Raw genomic sequence first — 20718 nt, 5'->3', positions numbered from 1 at the left:
ACATTTTATCTGCCACAATATTCTGCAGGCCAGGTAAGTGCACAGCAGTTACCCATATGTTACGTTGAATACACCATTCCCATAGATTTTTTGCTAAATCATTACATATTTTCGATTTAGTGCCTCCCATATTATTAATATATGCAATTGCTGTAGTGTTATCTAGTTTTAATCTTACATGAATATCTCTTTTTGAATTACAAAATGATTGTAGCGTTAAGAACGCTGCTTTTAGTTCCAATTGATTTATATTAAATATAGAGTCCTGGTCAATATCAACTGGTCCCCAACGACCTCCAATAGAGTAATTCCATTAGAACCATCCCATCCTAATCCACTAGCATCGGACTCTAGTGTCAAACCTGGATTTTGTCTATGAATATTTCTAACTACCTGGCCGACATTCATATACCACCATCTAGCTTCTTCTCTGGCACATATACTGATCTTTATTTTTGCTTCAAAATTACCTCTATTTATGGCAAGATATTTAATTTTCTCTCGTTCTAATTCTCTATAATGTAACTTCCCATACTCTGCCCCAGGTAATGATGCTACTACTTTCCCAATATAACATGCCAATTGTCGAATTGTTATTCTCTTTGACGTCATTATTTGTTTGGAAAATTCAGTAATTTGTTCAATTTTGCATTGAGTTAATGTAATTGTCATGAAACTGGAGTCAATGACAAACCCAAGAAATTCAATTTTATGAGTAGGAATTAGAACAGACTTGGTAGGATGAATTACAAAACCCAATTGTTGTAGCATCCGAACAGTATCTGATACTGCTTGTTTAGCAGTAGATTTCGTTTCTGCAATGATGAGTGTATCATCTATATATGCTACTATCTCGTGACCGATACTCCTGAGGATGGACATTGGCACTTTAAGAATTTTAGTAAAGATCCTTGGACCTGATGTTAAGCCATTTGGCAATGCTTTAAATTGCCATTTCTCTCCCTTCCAGAGAAAGCGAAGGTATTTCCTAAATGATTGGTGAATTGGTATTGAATAATAAGCATCTTTTAAATCCAAGGAGGCAAAAAAGCAATTTTTTTTGTAACAAGGTTAATAGCTTGTTCCAGGGAATCCATCTTAAAATGATGGTAAACAATGTACTCATTTAATTTTGATAGATCTAGGATCATTCGGATTCCCCCATCTTTCTTTTGTCTTGTAAATATGTTAGAAATGAATTCGTGGTCCTCAGGAGTGGCCCTTTCAATCACCTGTTTTTTGATTAAGGATAATATCTCATTATCCACAGCACTAACCTCATGGTAGTTTAACTTATAGGGATATGGAATCCTCTCCTGAATTGGTGGAGAGCTAAAAAAAAATTCCAACTGGTATCCCTTGATAATATTAAGCACAATCTGATCAGAAGTGTATTTATTCCACTCTGATTCATATTTTCTGATCTGTCCCCCAATAAACTGATTGGAATTTAAGTATATACTTACCTCATTAGTTATTTCTTTCTTGTGTTGTCAGCGGGGCTTTGGATTTTGTGAATGGTTTCTTGTGGCTTGACCACTGTCCTCTCCTGAGAGGTTGTCCTAAAAAAGGACCCCTAGAGTAGCCACGGCCTCTAGTTCCTTCATAAGGGTTAAACCGCCAAGTTCCTCTACCCCTGTTCATGACTCTTCCTCTGAAATGGGAACCCCGGTACACATTATATGGTTGTCTTTTAGTTACAGTTTGGATTTTGTCTTTCATGTCTTTGACTCTTTTTGCCAAATCATCTCCAAATAACAATGTGGAGACCGGAATGGACGCCTTACACAGCGCCTGCTTGTATTTTTCATCCAATTCAGGTTTTAAATTCTCGCGTCTGATTAGACTTAGTTCAAAGTTGGCATGTGCCATCAATGCTATTATATCTTCCTTTGTTGAGGAAGGTTCGCTTTCTTGTTGGTTCACCATGGCTGAAATAGCCCCAACCATGCTTCTCTGAACCCGTTGTATTTTCAAGTCCGACGACTTTGATGCAGCTGAAATATTATCCCATATAATAGGGTTAACCTTTGGTACAACCAGGTTTTCTAGGTTGGCTAGTGGTGGGTATTTATCGATTGTATCATTAATTTTATCATCTTCCAATTTTTCAGAAATCAGTAAACTAACACTTTGAGCCAATCCTTCGTTAATATTTGACCCTGTGGGTCTGGTCGCCTTAAATCGGCTTGCAAATATTGGGCCAGTGGCCTTGTTGCTTTCACTCCCTGTGGGAGACAGGTGCTGGTCACCATCTTTATCTTTAGGGTCAGAATTGAATTCACTCCCTGTGGGAGGACTCTCATCATCATCATAATCATAGTACTGTGTACTACCAGTGTTATAGGCTATTTCCTGTAACATGTGACATAGATTCGCATTTGAATCTTCTTGTTTTTCTAACGATTTTTCAATAGCAGTCATTCTGCTTTCCAAACCGGCCACCTCATTATTCGACCGTTTCACTTTTTTCGTTTTAGACACACTGCCACTAGTACTACTGCTGGCATTGCGTTTTGTATTTGACTTTTCTTCAGACAAAAACTCTTTCATGCAAGCATGATTATATTGTTCCACCTCTATAGGTGCACCTAGGTCTAAGCCAAGGTCTAAATCATCTGTCAATACAGACTCTTGTCTATCGTCTGCCGACATTTTTGATACTGACTGTACTTACGTGTACGCCAACAACGGCCTTGGTTGGTGCTCCGCGGAACACAATTCCTTCCCCAGACGATGACAGGCCACACACTGGATGTCGAATGGCGCGAATTGCCTGCCACACTGTGTAAAAACCAACCTGGCTGGGTATCGACAATTTGTTTTGGATTTATGTCAGCTAATTGAGCGTAGAATTTATAAAAAGACTTCAGCAAACAAACCCAAAAGTTTAAACCTGTGATTGGTCCGCAACTTCGTTGATTTCCCACGCTAATTATGTATATTTTGTAAGTTTCTTCCTCTTTGGAGTGCAAGAAACGTTCAAGAAAACTGCATGTACTTGCTCACTGCTCTACGCATGCGCTAGGCTCGTATCTCACAATAATCTCGTAACCACGTATTACGAGATGAAATTACCTTATTTATTTGAATAAATCTCCCTCTCCCCCATCCTGAATAAACATTCCCCATAGAACATTGTTTGAAAACTACCCCCGTCCCATGCATACACACAATATTGTATTGTAACACATTTTTATTTGTAGTAGCATTCATTATCTTCCATGATCTACATTTACCAAATACTATTTGATCTATTTTTTATTGTATTTTTTCACTATTTTATATTAATTCACTATACAGGTTACCATTATTACACCTTAAAAAATGAATGCCTCTTTCAAATAAACGCCTCTCTCGCAAACAAGCCCTTTTACAAACCATCTCAAACAATAAACACCCTGGGGCTTTTAACAATTGTTTGATTTGCTAAAGCATTGATTCATCTTATGTTTTATGAAACCTGTTGCATGTTCCTTTTTGCCTTTTTTAAACTGTACAATAAAGCTGGTGCATATTTTATATGATACCAAATAAATTGAATAGTGAGAAAAAATAAATAAAGACCATTTATTTCTTTTTAGAATAAATCAGCATCCTCAATATTTCTCACATTCAAAATACTTTGAACTATTAATGATTCCAAATTCTTCAACAGACCTACTGTTTTGATTTTTACAATCTTAAATTGAACGTTTCCAACTGTAAAGTTCTTGCAATTAACAGAACTTTCAACATTTTTTAAATCAAATGTCCTACAGTAAATGTTGTGAGGAAAAAACAGTTTCTATTTGTTCAGCTAAAATGTTAAACCCAGTGTGAGTTTGAAAACAAAGGCTTGTTTTGTGTACTTATATAAACTGATGTAGAAAATAATTATATAAAGATATATTACAGTGGTTCAACCATGGAGTTAAATTTGTTCCATAATAGTATTTCTTGAGTTTATTAAATCATCAAGTAATTTGATAAACATTGAACAATAACAATTTATTAAAAAGTTGTTAACAAATGTATTATATTATGATAGAGTGGAATAATTCTAGATTATTGGGGATAAAAGATATTTGATATTATTAAGCCATTTCCATATACAGTAATAGCCTTATTCAGTTTAATTAAAACTGTATATTTTAATTTTAATTTTTTGTGTTCACATTTATAATTTTTGAATAAATGTGTAGGTTTACAATCTAATTTTAAAGTGTGTATCCATATCTTTTATGTATTTTTGTGTAATATTTTCAAACTTTAGCTATCCTTCTACTATGTATTGGTATACCCAAAAATAAGTAGTTTAATCAAGTGTGTGATACACTACACGAAACAGTAGCTGTTAGATTGGTTCGATGGGGTTTGCTATGTTTTTTGGAGGTTTGTGGGGTTTAGAAATTATTTTAAACCAAAAAATGATGTTTACCCCAAAAGTAAGTAAATTAGCAATGATCATACAGTTATCATTTTGAAATAGATTTTGATAAATTTCTTTTTTAATACAGTAGTACATCTATCTTTCACTAAGGCGCAGGATTGGTCATAGCAATAAATAGCAAACAAATAGCTGTGTAAATGCTATACTTGATACAGCAAACATAGCAATAGAATAGCAAACAAATAGCTGTATAATTGCTATACCTGATACAGCAATAATAGCAAATAATAGCAAACAAATAGCTGTGTAATTGCTATACCTGATACAGCAATAATAGCAAATAATAGCAAACAAATAGCTGTGTAATTGCTATACCTGATACAGCAATAATAGCAAATAATAGCAAACAAATAGCTGTGTAATTGCTATATCTAATACAGCAATAATAGCAAATAATAGCAAACAAATAGCTGTGTAATTGCTATACCTGATACAGCCATAATAGCAAATAATAGCAAACAAATAGCTGTATAATTGCTATACCTGATACAGCAATAATAGCAAATAATAGCAAACAAATAGCTGTGTAATTGCTATACCTGATACAGCAATAATAGCAAATAATAGCAAACAAATAGCTGTGTAATTGCTATATCTAATACAGCAATAATAGCAAATAATAGCAAACAAATAGCTGTGTAATTGCTATACCTGATACAGCCATAATAGCAAATAATAGCAAACAAATAGCTGTATAATTGCTATACCTGATACAGCAATAATAGCAAATAATAGCAAACAAATAGCTGTGTAATTGCTATACCTGATACAGCAATAATAGCAAATAATAGCAAACAAATAGCTGTGTAATTGCTATATCGGATACAGCAATAATAGCAAATAATAGCAAACAAATAGCTGTGTAATTGCTATACCTAATACTGTACAGCAATAATAGCAAATAATAGTGGTCAGATCTTGGCGGTTTACATCTTGAGTGATGTTTTTTTTTATGGGTATACACGTCAGGCGTTTCACATGAGGGTGGTTCAATCTTGGCGGTTTACATCTGGAGTGATGTTTTTTTTAAGGTTATACACGTCAGGCGTTTTACATCTTCGAAGTTTACATCTGGAGTGATGTTTTTTTTTTAGGTTATACACGTCAGGCGTTTTACATGAGCGTGGTCAGATTTGGCGGTTTACATCTTGAGTGATGTTTTTTTTAAGGTTATACACGTCAGGCGTTTCACATGAAGGTGGTTAGATCTTAAAGGTTTACATCTGGAGTGATGTTTTTTTTTTAAGGTTATACACGTCAGGCGTTTCACATGAGGGTGGTTAGATCTTGGCGGTTTACATCTGGAGTGATGTTTTTTTAAGGTTATACACGTCAGGCGTTTTACATGAGGGTGGTTAGATCTTGGCGGTTTATGTCAGGATTAATGGGGTTTTTTTAAGGTTATACATGTCAGGCGTTTTACATGAGGGTGGTTAGATCTTGGCGGTTTACACTGGAGTGATGTTTTTTTTTAAGGTTATACACGTCAGGCGTTTTACATCTTGGCGGTTTACATCTGGAGTGATGTTTTTTTTTTAGGTTATACACGTCAGGCGTTTTACATGAGGGTGGTTAGATCTTGGCGGTTTATGTCAGGATTAATGGGGTTTTTTTAAGGTTATACATGTCAGGCGTTTTACATGAGCGTGGTCAGATCTTGGCGGTTTACATCTTGAGTGATGTTTTTTTTATGGGTATACACGTCAGGCGTTTCACATGAGGGTGGTTCAATCTTGGCGGTTTACATCTGGAGTGATGTTTTTTTTAAGGTTATACATGTCAGGCATTTTACATCTTGGAAGTTTACATCTGGAGTGATGTTTTTTTTTTAGGTTATACACGTCAGGCGTTTTACATGAGCGTGGTCAGATCTTGGCGGTTTACATCTTGAGTGATGGTTTTTTTTATGGGTATACATGTCAGGCGTTTCACATGAGGGTGATTCAATCTTGGCGGTTTACATCTGGAGTGATGTTTTTTTTTAGGTTATACACGTCAGGCGTTTTACATGAGGGTGGTTAGATCTTGGCGGTTTACATCTGGAGTGATGTTTTTTTATAGGTTATACACGTCAGGCGTTTTACATGAGCGTGGTCAGATCTTGACGGTTTACATCTGGAGTGATGTTTTTTTTATGGGTATACACGTCAGGCGTTTCACATGAGGGTGGTTAGATCTTGGCGGTTGGCATCTAGAGTGATGTTTTTTTTTAGGTTATACACGTCAGGCGTTTTGCATGAAGGTGGTTAGATCTTGGCGGTTTACATCTGGAGTGATGTTTTTTTTATGGGTATACACGTCAGGCGTTTCACATGAGGGTGGTTAGATCTTGGCGGTTTATGTCAGGAGCGTTTTACATCTTGGCGGTTTACACTGGAGTGATGTTTTTTTATGGGTATACACGTCAGGCGTTTCACATGAGGGTGGTTAGATCTTGGCAGTTTACATCTGGAGTGATGTTTTTTTAAGGGTATACACATCAGGCGTTTTACAAGAGGGTGTTCAGATCTTGGCGGTTTACATCTGGAGTGATGTTTTTTTATGGGTATACACGTCAGGCGTTTCACATGAGGGTGGTTAGATCTTAGCGGTTTATGTCAGGATTAATAGTTTTTTTTAAGGGTATACACATCAGGCGTTTTGCATGAGGGTGGTTAGATCTTGGCGGTTTACATCTAGAGTGATGTTTTTTTTAAGGTATACACGTCAGGCGTTTTACATGAGGGTGGTTAGATCTTGGCGGTTTATGTCAGGATTAATGGTTTTTTTTAAGGGTATACACGTCAGGCATTTTACATGAGGGTGGTGATATCTTGGCGGTTTACATCTGGAGTGATGTTTTTTTAAGGGTATACACGTCAGGCGTTTCACATGATGGTGGTTATATCTTGGCAGTTTACATATGGAGTGATGTTTTTTTATGGGTATACACGTCAGGCGTTTCACATGAGGGTGGTTAGATCTTAGCGGTTTATGTCAGGATTAATAGTTTTTTTTATGGGTATACACATCAGGCGTTTTGCATGAGGGTGGTTAGATCTTGGCGGTTTACATCTGGAGTGATGTTTTTTTTAAGGTTATACACGTCAGGCGTTTTACATGAGGGTGGTTAGATCTTGGCGGTTTACATCTGGAGTGATGTTTTTTTTATGGGTATACACGTCAGGCATTTCACATGAGGGTGGTTAGATCTTGGCGGTTTATGTCAGGAGCGTTTTACATCTTGGCGGTTTACACTGGAGTGATGTTTTTTTTTTTAGATTATACACGTCAGGCGTTTTACAAGAGGGTGTTAAGATCTTGGCGGTTTACATCTGGAGTGATGTTTTTTTATGGGTATACACGTCAGGCGTTTCACATGAGGGTGGTTAGATCTTAGCGGTTTATTTCAGGATTAATAGTTTTTTTTAAGGGTATACACATCAGGCGTTTTGCATGAGGGTGGTTAGATCTTGGCGGTTTACATCTGGAGTGATGTTTTTTTTAAGGTTATACACGTCAGGCGTTTTACATGAGGGTGGTTAGATCTTGGCGGTTTATGTCAGGATTAATGGTTTTTTTTAAGGGTATACACGTCAGGCATTTTACATGAGGGTGGTGATATCTTGGCGGTTTACATCTGGAGTGATGTTTTTTTAAGAGTATACACGTCAGGCGTTTCACATGATGGTGGTTATATCTTGGCAGTTTACATATGGAGTGATGTTTTTTTAAGGGTATACACGTCAGGCAATTTACATGAGGGTGGTTATATCTTGGCAGTTTACATCTGGAGTGATGTTTTGTTAAGGGTATACACGTCAGGCGTTTCACATGAGGCGTTTCACATGAGGGTGGTTAAATCTTTGATTTAATTGTGTTTTGAAAGTTTAGTAAATATAAATTTATTCATTTAGTCTCCATACAGCAGTTAAGTGTCGTTTACAATGATGATACAAAAAAAACCCTACAATGAACAGAAATTAACATTTGCAAAATTAACAAATGACATTATAAAGTTAAACATAAGAAATAAAAGAATGACAAGGCATTTAAAAATCAACTGATAGATACAGTAAAAAAAAAAATAAATAAATAAATAAAAAAAAAAATTAAAAAAAATACAATTAGGTACAAGCAAAAACAAACTACAACTTATCGTGATGGTTCATTCTCACTGATTGAATTATCAAGCTCTGAACGCAATTCAATTATTGCGAATGTCTCGTATTTGTTAGCAATGACGATGTGTTTAATTTGGTTCAGAAAACCTAAATCACAATGTACTACTTTGTCATTACATTATATCAATTACAGCCATACTTATTAACTGAACAATCAAACTGATAACTCCTATATACAGCTTGCAACAGACGGATGCTAGGTTATTGGCAATACTGTAATACAGTACTTAAAGCTGTTTGAGTTATAAAAACAACTACCATCAACATTATAGAAACATCTTCCAACCACATACTTATACACATTGCAATGAAATTAATTTTTTATATTTGTAAATCGGTGTTTTGGGATATATGCAACCCACAATTGCAATTAACATGTTGCATCAAATTTCTTTGGACAGAAACTTAAAGAATCTGAAGTATCAACTGAATCCCCCTTTCAAGAAATTTTGAACTGTCAACTAAACCTAACCGTCGAAATAATCTCAAGCATCAAATGAACCCAACCCTCTAAATAATCTCAACTATCATCTGAACCCCACCCTCTTAATAAACCAAACCCTTTAATCAACTGAACCTAACCATTTAAATAACCTCCACTGTGTCAACTACACCTAACCCTTTATTAGTATACACAGTGTATTCAATGTGTATTGTCCTAACCACCCTCATTTAAAACCCCTGGCATGTATCCTAAAAAAGAAATTACTCCACATGTATATTCAGATATTTTTGTAATGAGAATTATTGGATTTTTTCTCTATTATTGAGAGCAAGGAACAAGTGTATTTGTCCTTAATAATTAGTTATCCGCTTGGTAGAGCGGATAACTCCTTGTTATTGTATGGGATCAATATTTTTGGTTATCCGCAACTTATAAAGTTGCGGATAACCGTTGTGATTGTAAATATCTTTTTTTTTTTTCATCTTTATTCTTCTTTCTATCCTGGATTTTTGTTGCAGCTATATCTCAAATTTTTGTAGACATAACTTTGTATAACTTTGTCATAAGATTGACCTGTAGCTGTAGATGTGCAGGAAACTTCGTTATATGACGTTAGAGTCACGCAGCGTAAGTTACGCGCGATTTTACGAATTTCAATGATTGATCATAGATTATAAACCAAAAGTCATTTTTTATTGACACTTGGTGAAAATTTAAGTCATATTACGGGCGAACTTTCTATGGATTAAAAATGGCATGTTTCACAAGAAGTTACGCGCGCACGCGCATTTAAAATTTCAAAATGCGCAAAATTAATTTCTAATCAACTTTCTACGCTGATCATGACATTTTGAGCATGTCAAAAATTCCAACGCGCGCGAAAAAAATTACGCGTAAGGTGCGCACGGAGCATGAAAATCATGTGTTTTTCACTTGAATTATGATTTTACAGTCTTTCCTAGTCATTTAAAAAAAGAAATTTGTATTAATGTAATTATTTAGATAATTAGCTTCTAAAATAGTTATGTTTATATGTCAATTTGATGACGTCATCGTGTTAATTATTTGATTTAAAAGATGGGTCTCGTAATTTCGTCTATGCTACACTGTATATAACATATATATAACTGTAATATGCTGTATGGTACAACATAGGTACAATTCAGCACTGTAAACATATTTATTTCATGTCATATGATGGCATAATAATTGTCGGCGTTCATATAATATAAACGTATGTGCATGTTGCGTTTGCGCGGATAACTCGAACTCGTCAAAGTGACGAGTTCAAATCTAGTTTTTCTGTATTATATACTATATATCCGCATTGAGCGGATAACTCCTTGTAACTGTCCTGTTTCATCATCTTTTTTTTTTTTCTGTATTCTTTCTTTCTGTCATTTTTGTGTCTCCCGTAACTCAAAAACATGTAAACATAACATTTCATAACTGTGTCAACATGTGGGCATTTACGTGAAATTGTGCACCTCCTATTTCGAATGACGCAACATGACTTACGCGCGTTTTTACGAATTTCGCGTATTTAACATAGATTGAAAACCATATAACAATTTAATATGAAACTTGACAAAAGTTTAAGTTATATCTTGCGCTAACTGACTATGGGGAAAAAATGGCATGTTTCACACGAAGTTACGCGCGCACGCGCGTTTAGAATTTCAAAATGCAAAAAAATCAATTTAAAATAGCTGCTATAGCAGTTACACTTAACCCTTAGACTTCAATAGCACAATAGCATATCAGTAGCAACCACAACTGCTTTTCCTGCTATAGCAGAAATAGCTGCTATAGCGGTGAAACACTTAACCCTTACACTTCAATAGCATAATAGCAAATCAATAGCAACCATAACTGCTTTTCCAGCTATAGCAAAAATAGCTGCTATAGCAGTAACACTTAACCCTTGGACTTCAATAGCATAACAGCATATCAGTAGCAACCACAACTGCTTTTCGAGCTATAGCAAAAATAGCTGCTATAGCAGTAACACTTAACTCTCAGACTTCAATAGCACAATAGCATATCAGTAGCAACCACAACTGCTTTTCCAGCTACAGCAGAAATAGCTGCTATAGCGGTGAAACACTTAGCCCTTAGAATTCAATAGCACAATAACATATCAGTAGCAACTACAACTGCTTTTCCAGCTATAAGCAGAAATAGCAATATTAGCATAAATAGCATGGTTAAAGCAACAAATAGCAAAAAAAACCTGTATGCTACAACACAAGTATAAGCTCTGAAAACTCCAAAATAACCAATCCTGCGCTTTACTCCTATCTTTGTATAACCTCTGTGCTTAACATTTTCAGTATGGAATGTCACCTTTCCATTTTGCTAGTAGAGATGGACACAAGGACATCTGCCATTTTCTAATTGAAGCAGGATCCAATATCCATATTGTTAGTCAAGTAAGTCATACAAACCTATTTATTTAGGTGCATATTGTGATTTTAAAGAATATACTAATTTTGTTAAAGATGTTTAATTTTTTTGATAGCAAACAATAATATATTTTAATATTTTTGTTTCATTGAATTAATGTTTACATTTTTCATAGAATCTACAAACTCAAATTGAAGATCTTTAATATAAATGATTCTGTCTTATTGTTGTACAGTATTATAGAAAGAATCATTTCCTCTTAGACCTTATCTTTATTCATTATACTTATATTTTAATGATTTACATTACTGTATATGTCGCTATTTTTTATTCTTAGACATTTTTTTGGCGCATGATCATAATTGTGGCACTTTTTCTATAAACAAACATACTGTATCACAATTTCATAGAATTACGATAAATAATATTAGTAAGGAGATTAATTTAATCAATTTTAGATAAAAACCTGTTTAATTTAAATTGATTCCCCTTTTTATTAATGACATGTCTATTTGTATTGATAATGATTGCAAACTATTATTATATGCCGATGACAGTGCCTTATGGTAGCTCATCATGATCCATTATACATTTCAAATACTGTAAACTAGGGCATGTATGCAATGCAACCATGATGCAACTATGTTACAAGTGGTTCATGGTTGCAAATAAGTTGTCCTTACAGTTACACCCACAAAAACAGAGTGGGAATATAAAAGAAAAGTTTAAAATAGTTAGAATTTCAAAGTAATTTTTAATGATTAGACTATCCTTAGTCATGATTTCATTGAGTACCTTGGTTTACAAATTGATAACTGTATTTCAAATGAAGACTATGTTATTGTTACATGCAAAAAAGCACTGAATTCAAGACTGACATTTTTGTACAGGCACACTGCTTCTTAGACATGCAAAGTAGACACTTTTATGCTCTGAAATAATTCAATGTGTTTTCGACTACTGTATGCTACATCAGTCTGGTATTCTGGTATAACTTCACTCCTCAAAATAAACTGTAACCCTAAATAAAATTGTACATTTTATTCTTATCACCCACTAACAATCTACCACTAATTAAACAATTAACAGTAGAAAATGTTGAGTTATTTTGGAAATATTCTGGATTTTTTTTTTTCTAATTTGTTGAACTTCAGTTTTAATCCTATGTGTGTTTGTCAATTCTCTATGTTTTTCTTCTCTGAGACAAATATGGTACTACATTTTTCGCATGTACGCGCTCATGAATTTTTGTCTGTCCCACTTAATAAAGTTGAATTGTCGAGTTTGTTGAATTTAGCCTGGTTAGTGTCTGTCCGTTCATTTGTTAATTTAATATTTTTACAACTGTAGGACATAGTGTACAGTATAGGGTCTTTACTTTTTATAGGGTCTATTGAACCTAGTTTGACTGTCTGTCCATCTTTCTGTTCTCATTTTTAACCTTTGGACTTAGGGTATTTAATATAAAAATGCCACCTTCGGTTTTTTGCGAGTGGGAGATGTGGAAATGACAATTCACAACGAGAGTATCTCCCCAATCCCATATTAGAACAAAGTAAATTTCCTTATCTAATTATAATTTGAGTAGAATATAAAAAATGATAATGAAATATAATGAAACACCTAACTTTTTCTTCAAATATGTTAGATACAGAGATGCTGTACTGACAGCTGTAAGTTGCTAACTTTTTTTGTGCAATTGTTGTGTATTAAAATTGATTAGGGAAAAAAGAAATCACAAAACATTTTAATCTTTTGTAGTTCATTGTAAAGAACATTGTTTTTATTTCATTTTCATAAATAGTAGTATACACTTATATATAAATAAATTTCAGTACTGTAATACTTAAAAACATAGGCCTACAATTAGGCTATGGGGCATGGCCTTCTATCGTTTCATTTCGTGATCTCCTATCGGGGGGGAGAATAAAATTGCTATGACAATTATAAGAAAAATATAGATAACCTTAAACTGGCCGATCCCGCTTGTAAATTTTACGCGTCAACGAAATATGTTTGTTTTTATATGTATTTTATTGCGATATAGAAGATTTTTGTAGGTCAGTATAGGTCGCACAATTGACCAATCAAAAAATTTGTCTTTTTAACTCATGGAGCTGTGAAACAGTAACTGTCCAATCAGATTTCCTTACACAGCGGGATACGGCTACTAGACGATCGTAAACAAACATGTGTTGTTCTTCTGGAGCTGAGCAGGAAGATGTCATCTTCTGATGATCAAACAAGTTGTTATTGTCACAATACATCTAATTCTGGGTGGGACAATATTAACATTCACAGAATCCAAATGGAAAACTTTTTTAATGTGTACAAAAAATTGGTGCAATCTAAGCGGCAATCAAAAGGAGTTTTGTAGCCGCAAATCCTTGTGATGATATTGAGAGCTTACCAATAGTTACCAATTCCTGGCGACGCTGGATGTCATAAAAAGATGCTATCAATATTTTACTGATCGTAGCAAACAAAGGTGAGCAAGAAAATATGAAATAGAGGATGTAAATTTTTTTCCTTAATTTGTTACTAGGCCTAGGCCTATTTGTTTTAGTGATAGGCCTAGGCCCCTAGTTCATATACCGTTCATATCTGCCTTGCTCGCCAAAATACTAAAAAAGGCCTGGCAGGTAGGCCTAGGTAGGTTGGCGGTGGGTAGTCTACAAAGTTTATTTTTTAAATATATATTAAGCCTAGGCCTAGGCTACGTAGGCTAGGCCTGGTATATAATTTTTTTTAAATATCTGGGCCAACATAAAATGAACCCATAATTACAATATGAATTAGGCCTGGCCCCAGTATTATTGTGTATTGGATCTAGTTTGATGGTAGGTACCTCCATCTTGGGAAAAAACATTTGCATTTTATTCAATGTGGTAATGCATGCAAACCTTGGCAAGTAGCCTCAGGCAAGGACAGAATGGACCAACCTGATGCTTTATGTTGTTATTTGAGACATATTATTTGAATTCTTGTACTGCAATATTAAATAGTGTATAGATGATACTGAACTGATATTATTATATTTATTACACAAACATTTAGAATTATAAATATTAATTAGTATTCTTTTTTTTTTTACAGAAGAATTTCAAGGATTAGAGTAAACAGAAGAGTCAACAGCAGAACCTGTTACTAAATGAAGGAGAATTCTGCGATCACATGTAGCAATTACACAAACAGCATAAAAAATGCTGAACGAAGTCATTAAAATATCAAGAGCAAATTCCAAAACAGTGGAAAACATTTTTATCTGATAGCTACAACAAGGAACAGCTAATCAAGTTCTTCTTTCAGATATGAAGCATGTGTGAATCAGATCACCTCAAGGGAATAAATGTATTCATAACTCATGGTACTATGCCATTCTATTTCAGAATCAAATGGAAAAGTTCTAATCAAGAAGAGGCAGACACCAGAATGTCTCTGCATGCTGCAGACCATGGTGGTAAAGATATTGTTATAATCAGCCCTGACACTGATGTTTTCATTATTGGATTGGCATTTTGCAAAAGTCTACATGGCTCTCACCTATATTTCAATACTGGAAAAGATGCTAATCTCTGAACAATTCATCTGCAGGCTATTCAGGAACATATTGGAAATGATGTTTCAAATGCATTAATTGGACTACATTGCTTCACAGGATGCGATTCAGTCAGCGCTTTTTTTGGGAACGGTAAAGTGAAGGCAATGAAACTCGTAATGGAAAACTCTAATTTATGCATTCTGTTCATTGGGCTAAAGAGCTGAAAATATGATTCCACCCAACAAAGATGCTTTATATAAACATATTCAGCGTGCCAATTATCAAGCTTTAATTCACAAAGCTAGTTTTATTCAACAACAAAATGCTTCATCTCCTGTTGGAAATGGGTGGAAGATGGCTCTACATCACTCTGCTCCACTTACTATCTGTCAGCTTTTAACTAAAGTCACTTCTAACGGCCGTATGAAAACTAGGCAAATTACTAAAGGAGATCTTCTTATCCCTCGTCCTTACCTTGAAATCTTTAAACTTTCTTTTAGTTTCAATGCTCCTTCTTTCTTTAATTCTCTACCTTTAAGCATTCGTAACTCTTACAATTTCTTCTCCTTTAAATCTCTTTGAAAAAACACCTGTTTCTCTCTCTCTGATTTTATTTCTTTTTATCCTTCTTTCATTCTTTCATTGTAGGCCTACTGTATATTTATATTTATAGGAATAAATGATAATTTATTTATTTCTATTTAGCTCTACATTTTGTATCGAGCACTTTCGCTTTCATGATCTGTGTTAATTTTACCACAAATTATATTTATATTTATATATATTTATTTTTTATATCTTTGTTAATTTTGTGTTTTTATAGTTTTTGTATTTACTGTTTGTATTGTTTGAGGGTCCCTAATGATCAGCTGATGCTGGATGGACCACCCTCATAAAATATTGTTGAAATAAAAAAAAAAATTAAAAAAATGGCCGATAATAAACTCGTAATTGACTGGATGGAGAAACAACCTGCTCTTCACAGCATTCTTAAAAATTGTCATCCTGCTCAAAATGCAATGAAGGGGTTGCAAATGAAAAATGCTGTGTATCCTTAGGATTCTCTTGTACAGAATTATGCTCGTGCAAGAACTATAACAATTTTCAGATGTTTTTTAAATTGATGGAGAGGATAGCGATGATGAGGAAGAGGGAGATGAATTTGAGAAGGAAGAACTTTTTAGTATAGTTTAAGTGTAATTTATGGTTTACAAATGTTCATTTTACTTGGTGTACATGGTTGTTATGTAATAGGCCTATAATATGTAAATTTAGATTAAAGTATTTTGTAACTTAACTATTTTGTAACTTAACTATTTTATAAACATAACGGATGAACCATGAGAAAATATAAAGTAAAGAACCCATGATAGTCCGGTGGCAGGAGGGGGGATATCACCAACCGAAAGGGGACAAATTGCCATCCAACTTTTCTAGACCAGAATTTTCCGTAGATTACGAATATGGAAGGTAATCGATCAGGATAGGAAGCGTTTTCGAGATATAAGGGGTCAAAGTTCAAAATTGACCAATATAAAAACATGCTTATATCTCTGGCAATTCTGGACCTAGTGAGATAATTTTGGTGTCAAATTGTTCACAATGTATATGTTTATATTAGCTCTAACAGAACTTTTTTTGTAAAATTTACCGGAAACCCCATTTTTAGCAATTTTTACCTTTGACCTATTTTTGCTATATCTAAGTAACGGCAGGTCGGAGAGAATTAAAAATAGGAGCAAATTGTTCCCAAGATATACATTTATATTCAGTATAACAGATGATATTGCTAGAAACTGACCTGAAGTGTGGTTATTAACCTTTGACATAATTGAATAAGGTTATAGAAACATAAATTAATAAATATTTGTCGTAAAGAGCCAATTTTGGTATCAAATTGTTCACAATATATATGTTTATACTTGCCATAATGCAACATTTTTTTTAAAAAGTGACTGAAACACTATTTTTCTGTAATTTTAACCTTTGACCTGTTTTTCTCATCTAAATAACGACATGGCATAGAGATTTCTAACGGCAAATTATTTATAATAGATATTTTTATTCAATCTAATAGATTATACTGCTTGAAAAATACAAGTGTGGTTATTGCTTTGAAATCCTGTACATAAGAGCCTATCGGGCGGATTTAATGCAAAGAGGTGTGGAAGGGGAATACTACACTATACAGTAAAATGTTTTTCAGAAACATTTGAGCAATTTCAATCAGGTATCCATGTATCTCCAATAAACGGAATGTACGGTTCATAGAGAATTCAGAAGTAACCTTTGGTTCATTTTGCCAAATCCATAAGGGTTCCTTTTAAAAGGATTGAGGGTGCACAGACAGGCTTTTCCCATGGCTTAATATTGGAACCTACAGTTTTAGTTACCCGATATATTTCTAACAGATTAACTTATGTAGCCAAATGCATTGATCCGATACAGGGGCCAAATGTAGAACTGAACATACAGTAGAGAAACACAGAAGGGTCTAAATAGATGACCTGCTGTTGTTTCATTTTAGGCAAAATCCAAATCGGTTCCTTAAGGATCGAGAGTACACAGGCAGCTTTATTCCATGTGCCTGTCTATATAAACCCACATTGTCACCCCTTGTATTTCCATTATGGGGCTTAATGTCCATCCATGGAGGACCGGCCTTTGGGGGGTTAATTTTGGCAAATCCATAAGTGTTCCTTAAAGATCGAGAGTTCACAGGCAGCTTTATTCCATGGGCCATGCCTGTCTATATATATATACTATATGAACTCACAGTGTCACCCCTTATATTTCCATTATGGGGCTTATGTCCATCCATGGAGAACGACCAGCCCTTGGGTTAATTTGGGCAAATCCATAAAATGTTCCTTATGGATGATCGAGGGTGCACAGGGATATTTATTATATCTCTATGAACCCACATTTTCACCCCACATACAGTATTTCCAATATTTCCACATAGAGAACCCCGAAAGGTCCATGAAGGATCGACCCTTGGGTTCATTTGGGCAAATCCATAAATGTTATTTAAAGATTGAGGGTGAACATTTTAGTTTTATTTCATAGTTCATCTATGAACTATTTACCCCATATTAATTTGTAATACAGGGCCTTATGTAGCACACCACATAGAGATCGCAAAAGGGTCCTTAGAAGGTTCATTCGGGCAAATTCATATGGGTTATTTTAGAATCTTTTCTGTACAGGAAACTCTTTCCTGTATGGGCCAAACTATCTGTGGCTATATAAAAATTGTGGTCTGTCTGTGTAGTGAGTTGTGGATTGAGTTTGGCCACCTGGATCTTCCTATGCCCTATCCTGTACGAATTGGTATTCTCTGGTTCTGATGTATAGTAGTTTATTTTCCAAATATTGTGGCCCTAATAAATGCAACTGTATAGTGGCAAATCATTGAAGGTCAGCGTAACATTTTAACATCATAACATTTCAACCGTCATAATATTAATTTATTTATTATTTATTTTACAGTATTATATTAATACATTTAAAATAAGGCGCATTAGAAAAAATATAAAAATACCATAACTTCACTGATCAAATAACGTGATTACATTTATGAACATCGATCTCATAGTTTGAATAACTTTGCATTATTTAGTATATCACTTGTTAAAATGTTGACCTTTGACCTATGTCAACTTGTGTAATGATAAATGTGCTCTTTTGATTGTGTATGATTGATAGATGTCTTAACAGAATGATAAAACATAACATTTTGTCTTAAATGTTAGTTTTTATTTGGGTTTATATGCAAATTGTGTGATTGGTCAATATTGACATTTGACCTTTAATTGAAAAGTATTTGTTTTATAAGGCGACTGAATAGATACCTATAACCATACAAAAAGACCAAATTGAACTTCAATAAATTGGTTATAATACATATGTATATAATACATTGTTATAATTGGTCAATTTTGAACTTTGACCCCTTATCTCTTCCTATTCGCTTCCTATCCTGATCGGAGTCTGATTTGATTAAATACAGTATTATAATTATATTAATCAAAATTATAATGAAATAACATAACTTTACTAATCAAATAATTTGATTACTTGTAAAACCATCAATATCATAGTTTGGACAACTTTGCATTTATTTGTTAACTAATACGTGTATTAAAATGTTGACCTTTGACCTTATGTCAACTGATGAAATTAACTTTTTGTCAACTGGTGAAATGATGTATTCGCTCTTTTACATTGCGTATGATTGATTAACAGGATGAGAAAACATTCAATTTTTATTAAATATAAGTTTTTTTTTGGTTTTATAGGTACGTTCTATGATTGGTCAATATTGACATTTGACCCTTAATTACAAAGGATTTTTTTTTCATAAGGTGATTGAATAGACACTTATAATCATAAAAATGTAATAAAAGACCAAATTGTGCTTCAATAAATTTGTTATAATACATATACATAATACATTGTTGTAATTGGTCAATTTTGAACTTTGACCCCTTATATCTCGAAAACGCTTCCTATCCTGATCGATTACCTTCCATATTCGTAATCTACGGAAAATTCTGGTCTAGAAAAGTTGGATGGCAATTTGTCCCCTTTCGGGTGGTGATTCCCCCCTCCTGCCACCGGACTATGAGATGATAAGCAAAATTAAAACACAGGAGTATTATAAGAAACTTTGCTTTAATAATTTCATTTATTTGTTACTAATTGATTATAATTCTATGTTATGAATCCAATGAAAACAAAAAGTTGCAATAGGAGCGATAATATTAATAAATACTGTATTTTGTGACAGCATAGTCATGAATTATAAAGATTAAAAAATGCATCTTCCTTTCAGTGTGCTTAAATAAATATTAATTAAGGTTTACTAACAGATACATTTCTTACAAGGACTACAATATTACAATATTAATCTCAAAATTATGATAAAAATATTGCATGTTAAATGTGAAAGAAAGATATAAGTTATTCCAATGGAACGATTGTATTTTATCCAGTACTAAAAATATACCAAATAGAGGGCGCTATTTCTATGTATTTCTTTATGTTGAGAAATTCGATTTTTTTACACCTAAAATTACACTTATTGCGTAACTTTTGGAAGCGGGATCGGCTGAATTTGTGTTAACCTAATTATTAACTATAAACTGTATGAATATCTTCCTTCCTTCTTTTATGAATATTATTATTATTATAAAGTGTTGTACATTAAACAAGCATTGCGGATTGTTTGTAATTAGAAATATGCACAAAATTAAATTATGACAAAGTGCCGGTTTAACTTGGTAACAACAGTTTCTACTATAGGCCTACAGTACAATTCCTTAATCTAATAAAACAGTGCATGAATCTTATAATGAATTGATGCACATTACACAGGAGGTGGAGGATGGGTAGGGTTAATTGAAATAAGCACAATGGTGGTACTTACCTGACTGAATGTTGAATACTGATTGTTATATATATATAAACTTTATTTAGACACGAGACTGATGTGCAGTACAACTCGTTCAATCAATACTGATTGTTTTTACACAAGTTCGTGATACTGTATTACAAAAAAAAAAAAAAAATCAACACCATATAAATACGACAGAAACGAAAAAATTAAAATTGAAAAGAAACAAAATTACAGCAGAATCCCCTTCATCTCATGCCGTGTTCCTTCCCTTTACCAGCTAACCCGTCATATATAAAGCTATAGCGGGTCGGCCAACCTCAATTTTCACTA

General features: G+C 33.9%; 1 protein-coding gene across 1 annotated transcript; it reads right to left on the bottom strand.

The window, feature by feature from the left end:
- Positions 1 to 246: 246 nt before the first annotated feature.
- Positions 247 to 1471, bottom strand: LOC144835491 (uncharacterized). The gene is made up of 3 exons (XM_078690576.1): positions 1467 to 1471; positions 1123 to 1332; positions 247 to 988 (listed from the first exon to the last, which is right to left on the bottom strand). The coding sequence occupies exons 1-3, from the start codon at positions 1469 to 1471 to the stop codon at positions 247 to 249; spliced, it is 957 nt and encodes a 318-aa protein (XP_078546702.1).
- Positions 1472 to 20718: the final 19247 nt, after the last annotated feature.

Source organism: Antedon bifida, chromosome 2 (assembly GCF_963402885.1).
Source record: "Antedon bifida chromosome 2, ecAntBifi1.1, whole genome shotgun sequence".
NCBI classification, from domain to species: domain Eukaryota; kingdom Metazoa; phylum Echinodermata; class Crinoidea; order Comatulida; family Antedonidae; genus Antedon; species Antedon bifida.
Note: the sequence above shows the minus strand (reverse complement) of the source record. Positions and strands in the feature narration are given on the sequence as shown.

What these genes read in the sequence shown, in the direction of transcription:
- LOC144835491 (XM_078690576.1), bottom strand. An exon ending in GATCTATCAAAATTAAATGA is followed by an intron (nt 989 to 1,122) that starts GTACATTGTTTA and finishes CCAATCATTTAG; the next exon opens with GAAATACCTTCGCTTTCTCT.